Raw genomic sequence first — 7,867 nt, forward strand, 5'->3', positions numbered from 1 at the left:
CCACCCCACCCTGGTGCTCGGTGCGTGTCCCCCCGGCCTGGCCTGCTGGGCTGCCCGCTTCTTGAGGGGCGGTACACGTGCCGTTCCTCTGAGAGTCCTCCCACACCAGCCTGAGCCCTGCCAACTGTGGGCAACATTTTCTAGAAGGTGGAGGGTCAGGAGAATGGGGGGATGGAGGGGTGGGTGGGGTGGACAGAGAGGACGATGGGTGACACATGGGTGCAGTGACGGTGGGTGGGTGATGGATGGGTGGATGGAGGGAGGGATGTATGGTTGATGGAGGGGTGGGTGGGGTGGACAGAGAGGACGATGGGTGACACATGGGTGCAGTGACGGTGGGTGCGTGAATGGATGGAGGGATGGAGGGAGGGATGTATGGTTGATGGAGGGGTGGGTGGGGTGGACAGAGAGGACGATGGGTGACACATGGGTACAGTGACGGTGGGTGGGTGATGGATGGGTGGATGGAGGGAGGGATGTATGGTTGATGGAGGGGTGGGTGGGGTGGACAGAGAGGACGATGGGTGACATATGGGTGCAGTGACGGTGGGTGCGTGAATGGATGGAGGGATGTATGGAGATTTGGATGGATAGGTGATGGATGGACGGGTAGGTTATGAATGGATGGAGGGAGGGAGGGAGGGAGGGGTGAATGGAGGGATGGGTGGATGGACAGAGAGGATGAATGGAGGGATGGATGGGTGACACAGGGGTGGAGTGACGATGGGCAGGTGATGGGTGGATGGATGGGTGGGGAGGTGATGGATGGATGTGTGGGTGGATAGTTGAAGTCATTTTTGCTGAGGAGACCCAGGACGAGGCTGACCCCTCCCAGGACACAGACGTCCTTGTAACCCCCCGACAGGGCACAGTCAGCACAGGCTTGGGCACCCCTGGGAGGTGGGGGGCTACTCTAGCTCAGGGACAGATCTGTCTCAGGCCCTGTTCCCCAGGAGCCGGGCTTGGCAGCACGACATCCCAGCCCTCCCCGGTCTGTGTGCAGCCTGCAGGCAGCCCCACCCCACAGGTGTGCCGACACCTAACCAGCTCCCTCCAGGGCGTGACTCTGGGGACTGTGGGGTCTTTGCCTGGACAGCTAATGGGTGACTCTCAGGTCTAGGTGCTGATGGACAAGGACCTGGGTAGGGGCAGCCATGGCTGCCTGGGGGAACGAGATGGCGGTGGTGGGACAGGCAGGGCAGCAGCCATGGGGACGAAGCAGAGGAAGCCGTCCTAGCTCCCTTCCTGTCACCCTCCCGCAGAGTGGGGGAACGCTGGGCCCAAGGCAAGCAGCGGGCAGTGCCAGCTCAGGGCCGTGCGGTGGGCTCTGGCTCCCCTTGGGGGCTCGAGCAGGCTGTGTGTCTACACCGACAGCCAACCCTGGGTAGGAAGGGCAGGAGCCCGCCCTGCACCCAAGGCAAGGCTGCTCCCTCCGCCGTGGGGGTGAGAGAGCCGGTGTGCGTGTGTGTGCGCGTGCGTGTGTGTGTATGTGCGTGTGTGTGCGCGCGTGTGTGTGTGCGCGCGCGTGCGCTACCTCTCATCCTCCTCCGTCTGATTCCAGGGCCAGGCCGAGGGGTGCTGGGGCTGCCACTCCCAGGGAGGAGCAGAGCCCGCCCTGTTGCCAGTCCAGGGCGGGGGCCAGCATCAGGGGACGCCGTGTTCTGTTCCCCCCCTTCCTGGCCTGCTCCCGGCTCCTCTTGCAGCCGAAACCTGGGGCCACCGCCTCCTCCCGGGCTGCACCTCACTGTCTGCCTCCCTGTCCCATGGGTGACTCAGGGAGGGAGATTCCAGGCAGTGCGGCTGAAGCCCAGGGCGGGGCTCAGGCTCGGACCGGGCCCCAGGTGTAGCCCGTGGTTGACCTGTGCCCCTGCCGGGCCGAGCCCTGATCCAATCCGGCCCCGTCGGTGGGAGCCTGTGGCCACACGGGTGGCAAGGGTGTGTGTGAGACATGGGGGAAGCCACCGGCAGGTGTGACCTGGGACCATGTCTCCCGCCCCAGAAGTCAGAGCTCAGAAGCACAGCCCCACACGGCACTGGGCACTCCTGGCCGGTCAGCCCTGCTCGGGGAGACGGCCGTCCCTGGGGCTCGCAGCTGCAGCCCCCAGGTCCCAGGGACAAGAGCGGTCTGCCTCCTCAGGGGTGCCGTGGGACCCCCACCCTGGGCAGAGCCCACTTCAGGTCCTGGCTGCCGCCTCCTTCCTTCCACAAGCAGGAATGCCCTTCAGGGTGGGGGCTCCCTGGACTCAGGGCAGTGGGCTGGGGGGCTTGGCTGGAAATGCAGGCCCAGGAGGCCCAGAGCAGCTGCTGGAACCCCTGACATGGGGTCAGAGGGGTGGAGTCCCAGAGCGAGGCAGGGGCTTCCCAAGGGATCCTTTGGACAGGCCAGGGCCAGCTCGTGCCCTGTCTGGGGCATGGGGTCAGAGGGGTGGAGTCCCAGAGCAAGGAGGGGGCCTCCCAAGTGATCCATTGGACACGCCGGGGCCAGCTCGTGCCCTGTCTCTGTGTGTGTGACAGTGCCGCTGGCTACACGGATGCTGGTGGGCAGATGGCCCTCGTGCACCTGGCTGGAGGACGTGGGCAGCCCAAGGCCGCCGTGAAAGGCTGACCCTTTCCTGTCCTGGGCACCTGTGCTGGGGCCCCCGCCCGCTCTAGGCCTGGCTCAGGGCTGCCCCCGGGGCCATGTGGAGCTCCACAGAGCAATCTCAGAGCCTGGGTCGCCTGGCTACCATCAGGAGGCTCCCGAAGGCAGCTTGCGCGCCCCCTCCCCTGGGCAGCCCCCTTGTCCAGCTCCGAGTGCCTGAGGGACAGAGGGCTGCCCGTGGGGGAGGAGAGCCCCACCCGTCCTGGGAGGGCAGCGCAGAGCCAAGAAAGGAGGCGCAGGCAGGTGGGGCGCTGCTTCTTTAAGGCACGCGAGGCTGGGCTGCACAGGGGCTGGGCGGGGCGGGCAGTGGGGTCAGGAGGGCGGCTAGAGGTGGAGGCCCAGCAGTGGGGCGAGGGCCAGGGCCAAGGCCAGGTGGTGGGGGCCGCCCGTGGGCACTGCGCTGTCCGTGTTGCACAGCTCGTTGTTGCAGCAGGACACTGGCCGGGTCTCGCCGATCCCGTCCACATCCGAGGGTTCACACTTGCTGGCACAGGACTTGGTCACCGTGGAGTCCCCGAGGAAGGGGTACACTGCAGGGCACGGGAAGGGGCAGCTTCAGAGCTGGCCCTCGGCCACGTGCAAGTCCGAGCCCAGGACCCACTCTGGGGCCGCCACCCTGCTGGTCCCAGTCCCCCACCCTGTCCCGTCCACCTGCTATGTGCCGGGGACACAGGTGGTGTCCCGCACTGGGGTGCTGCCCGGTGCAGGCAGTGAGACCATAGCCTGCAGGGGAGCTGGTGTTTCCCAGAGCCCTCCAGACTTGGCTGCAGACGCATTCCTGACAGAGGGAGGAGGGAGGAGGGTGGGGGGAAGGCCTGGCCCCCCAACACCCACTGACCGATCTCCCGGGAGTAGAGCGTGGTCTTGCACATGGTCTCACTGGCACTGCAGTTGGCGATGGTGACACAGCTGGACACAGTCACAGGCTCAGGACAGGTGTAGCATTGCAGGGCCGCCCCTGGGAGACAAGCGACGGGGGGTGGGTCAGACAGGCCACAACCCCAGGAGCCACAGAGAGCTGGGGTCAGGCCGGGCTCGGAAGGGCCGAGTCCCAGAGGTGTAGCGTGTTCCTGGGGAGACAGGCTGGGGGGTGAGGGGAGCTCCGCCCTGGCATCTTCACAGTGAGTCCCGGAAGACAGAGGCCTCAGCCGCCTGGGCAGGGGCAGGTTGCCTTGGGACCTAAGGGATAGGGCGTGGAGGTGGGGGAAGGATGCGGGTGGCCGCTCTGGAAGCCCAGAGGGTGTGTGTGGCCGTGTCATGTAGGATAGAAATCAGCCCAGGCCCGTGACCGGGGCCCGAGGAAAACCAAGCCCCAGCATTCCCTCCCTGCCCGGCACCAGGTTGGCTGCCCAGACCTCGGGGGAGGGGGGGGGCTCATCTGCCTCACACCCAGCAAACCCTCTGCTCTGGGGGGGGGGGGGGGGCGGTGATCGGGAAGACCTGGACCCTCCCCCGCCCTCTTCCCCGTCTGAATACAGATGGTGAGCTCTGCCTGGCAGGTGCCACCTTGCTCCGGCAGTCTGGGCGACGGACCCAGCGGAAAGCACCCATCATTCTGATGGACGCCCTGCTGCCCCGCCTACGGCTCCTCTCTGTGCCACGTCCAAGTCTTTTCTTACAGGAAGACAGAACTCCGATGCGGCTGCCCCCGCTAACAACTCCGACTGCCCAAGCAGCCCAGGCACACCTCCAGGCCTCGGCCTCTCCTTCCCCAGTCTCTGCCCACACTGGCCGGCCTCAGTTTCTCTCTCTGGGAAATGGGCGGAATCACCAGCTTGGGCCCGCTCGGTTTTGCTCCTTTCCTGGTTGAGCTGGGGCCTGCAGGTCGTGGTGCCCACTGTTCTCAGAACCCAAGTCCAGCAGTTACAGGGATGTGCCGGCCCCCCCACTGCAGTGCCACCCCAGGCCCCAGCCTCCCATGGCCCTGCCCACCTGCCACCCCCTCCTCACCCACACGCCGCAGTGCCTGGAACGCCCCTTCCCACCCCACCCTCAGTCTCCCCGTTCCTTCCTCCAGCACCTGGAGGGGACCCCTCCTCCTTCCAGGACCACTGACGCCCCCACCCACCGAGGGCACCGCGGGCCAAGGTCACAGGGCGGGAGTGCTGCCCCCTGCCCGCCCACACGCCCCTCACCGAGCTCCCCATGGGTGGCCAGCGCCAGGGCCAGGAGTGCCAGCCGTGTCCCGAGCATGGTCCCAGCCAGCTGTCTCCTCTCGCCTGCGGGCTGTCCAGCGGGACTGCGGATGCCGGATGCCGTGTGGTGTGGTGGTGCGGTGGTCCAACCGGTCGGCTTGGCAGATTAGCAGGGTCGGGTTTCACAGGGCGGAGGTGTGGAGACCCCGCCCCAGGCCCTGGGCCCCTCCCGCCTCCACGCAGAGGCCCTGTCCCTACAGGCACTCCTTATGCCCCCGCTGGCCTGTTCCACTGCCCTTGGTGGTCTGGGCCCCCCCCAGCCCCCGCAGGGTCCCCAGGTCCCTGCCTGACACACACACCCCTGGGCGGGGGGCTCTTCCTCCCCATCCCGCACACCAGGGCAGCTGGCTCACCTGCAGGTCCCCCGGGCAGCCCTCCTGGCCGCTCCTGCCCCTCCCATGTCCCCCGGCTCCAGCCCCACACCTGTGTACAAGGCAGACCCAGGCTCCAGGGGCCGGGGCCGGGGTCGGGGTCTTCCGGGATGACCTGGCTGGGGTGTCACGGTGTTGCTTGGAGACAGACGCAGCTGGCTCAACAGAAGATGCCCTGGCCGGCCACAGGGGGCTGGGGTTGCCATGGGGACACTAATCCCAGTGTCCCGGCTGTGGGGTCATCCTAGCACTGCCCTCAGATAGGGAAGCGGCTCAGGAGAGAACTCAGAGCCCAGTGGCTCAGGGGGACTCCAGCTGCAGCCCCCCTTCCCGCATCCCGGGGTGCCCCTGGTCCACACCGTCCTGAGTCCCACACCCCCTGGGAACCCCAGCCACCACTCTGTCTTCTGCCCAAGGGCTGAAATTCTTTGTCTCTGGGGAGCCTGCACCCCAGCGGTGGGAGAAGCCCCCAGGTCCCTGTGCGCTGGGCAGGCCTGGTGGCCAGCCTGTGTCCCACAGCCTCCGGGGCCATGCCTTCCCTGCCCCAGCTCCAGAGGTGCACGGTGTGGGTAGAGGACCTGCGACTCTGAGAGCTGATTGGCTCGGGCGGGGTCAGCCGGGGAGGCCAGCACCTCCGAACCTGTCGGAGCTTGCAGGAACCACGCAGCCAGGCTGCAATCGGCCATGGTGCCGGCTAACTGGATTAGACGCCCGGCCACACACGCCCTGGGCTCCTCCTCGGATCTAACCCAGTTCCTCTGCCACAGCCCTGCCCAGCTCAGCCCGGGGCCCCCGGCCGGGCGCTCCATCCCAACACACACCCGGCCCCCAGGCCCGGGAGCCCCTTCCTGTGGAGGAATGTGGCCCGGGAGGCCCCACCCTGCCCGCCTCACTTCCTCCCGGCCCATGGCCACGGTCAGGGTCAGGGTGCGGCCACACGTGGCCTCAGCAGTGAGCAGGGGGCCCTCCAAGGGTCACCCCTGAGTTGTGCTGCTGACCCCAAGAATCCACCCCTGGGCACATACGCCATGATGTGCAATTAATGTGGGGTTGGCATCCCACGTGGGCCCCAGTTCCAGTCCACTTCCGATCCAGCTCCCTGCCAATGTGCCTGGGAAAACAGCAGAGGATGGCCCAAGTACTCAGGTCCCTGTGCCCATGTGGGAGGCCTGGAAGAAGCTTCTGGCTCCTGGCTTCAGACTGGCCCAGCTCCAGCTGTTACAGACATTTGGGAAGTGAACCAGTAGATGGTAGACTTTCTCTCTGTCTCTCTCTCAACTTTGTCTTTCAAATAAATAAGTAAATCTTAAAAAAAAAAAACAAAAAAACAAAAAAAAACAACGAACCCTTGAACGTGACCTAGGGATCAGACGCTGTCCTGGCCCCGCACCCCCACTGCTCCTGGGCCTGGCCGGGGGTCTCTGTCCCCAGGGGTCCTTGTCCACACCCCTCCCTACAGATCCGGGTCAAGAAGCAGGGAGGGCAGGGCAGGGAGAGGCAGTTTCTGCCGGCAGCTGGGGTCGGATGGGACGGGCCAGGCAGGCGGCAGGCAGCAGGCAGCAGGCGTGGGCTACAGCGGGGGCCACACACGGCGCTGGCCTGGCGCCCAGCCTGCTGCAGATTTCTTGACTTCTGAGTGCGGCCTTCAGTTGCCTGGTAGGGGCTGGGGCGGACTCCCCCTCCCCCACCCCGCCCCCTGGTCTACAGCCTGTGGCCGCCCAAGCCCGCTGTCTCTGGGGTCCCCGTCTGGAGTGGCTCCACTGTGCCCCAGCTCAGGCCCAGGCTGCACGCAGGGATCCGCCGGCTGTGAGGCCCTCATGGCCCAACCAGGGAGGACTCAGTCTCCAGACCCGTGGCTGGGGGAGGAGGTTGGGAGTCCCCACCGCCGCCTCCTCGGTCCGTGCTTGCTCCACCAGAGCCGGCCGCTGCGTTTCAACAAATCTCCCCCGCTCCGTGGCTTCAGCCAGCACCATCAGCCTGGCTCCTTCTGGTCCCCTGGGCTCTGCTGCGCCCTCCTTGAAGGGTCTGCTGGGCGGGGATCGAGCGGTGGGCTGGGCTGGGCTCCAGTCTGGGCAGGAATTGGTGTCCAGCTCCTGCAGGCGCTGACGGAACCAGGATCCTGGGGTGCTGGACTGATGGCCCTGGTCCCCTGCCCTGGTCCCCAGTGGTGCTGTCCTCCTGGCTTGGGCCCCTGCCACCCACGCGGGAGACCCCAGCGGAGCTCCAGGCTCCTGGCTTGGGCCTGGCCCAGCCCTGGTTGTTTCGGCCATTTGGGGAGCGGATGGAAGATCTCTGTGTCTCTCCCCCCGCCCCATCAGTCTGCTTTTCACATAAATAAAATAAATCTTCAAAAATATTTTAAAGCCATAAATGCATGATGGCTTCAAAAACGTTTATGAAAATTATATTATTGGGGCCGGCGCCGTGGCTCACTTGGTTAATCCTCCGCCTGCGGCACCGGCATCCCATATGGGTGCCAGGTTCTAGTCCAGGTTGCTCCTCTTCCAGTCCAGCTCTCTGCTGTGGCCTGGGAGTGCAGTAGAGGATGGCCCAAGTGTTTGGGCCCTGCATCCACATGGGAGACTGGGAGGAAGCTCCTGGATCATGGCTTCGGATCAGCACAGCTGCCGGCCGTGGTGGCCATTTGGGGGGTGAACCAA

General features: G+C 65.9%; 1 protein-coding gene across 1 annotated transcript; it reads right to left on the reverse strand.

The window, feature by feature from the left end:
* Positions 1-2,965: 2,965 nt before the first annotated feature.
* Positions 2,966-4,834, reverse strand: LYPD2 (LY6/PLAUR domain containing 2). Its single transcript, XM_062185300.1, has 3 exons — positions 4,777-4,834; positions 3,480-3,599; positions 2,966-3,171 (listed from the first exon to the last, which is right to left on the reverse strand). The coding sequence occupies exons 1-3, from the start codon at positions 4,832-4,834 to the stop codon at positions 2,966-2,968; spliced, it is 384 nt and encodes a 127-aa protein (XP_062041284.1).
* Between the last annotated feature and the right edge of the window lie 3,033 nt (positions 4,835-7,867).

Source organism: Lepus europaeus, unplaced genomic scaffold (genome assembly GCF_033115175.1).
Source record: "Lepus europaeus isolate LE1 unplaced genomic scaffold, mLepTim1.pri SCAFFOLD_351, whole genome shotgun sequence".
Lineage (NCBI taxonomy): Eukaryota > Metazoa > Chordata > Mammalia > Lagomorpha > Leporidae > Lepus > Lepus europaeus.

What these genes read in the sequence shown, in the direction of transcription:
- LYPD2 (XM_062185300.1), bottom strand. Translation starts at nt 4,834, where the DNA reads ATGCTCGGGACACGGCTGGCACTCCTGGCCCTGGCGCTGGCCACCCAT. An exon ending in GGCCACCCATGGGGAGCTCG is followed by an intron (nt 3,600 to 4,776) that starts GTGAGGGGCGTG and finishes CTTGTCTCCCAG; the next exon opens with GGGCGGCCCTGCAATGCTAC. An exon ending in GCTCTACTCCCGGGAGATCG is followed by an intron (nt 3,172 to 3,479) that starts GTCAGTGGGTGT and finishes CGTGCCCTGCAG; the next exon opens with TGTACCCCTTCCTCGGGGAC.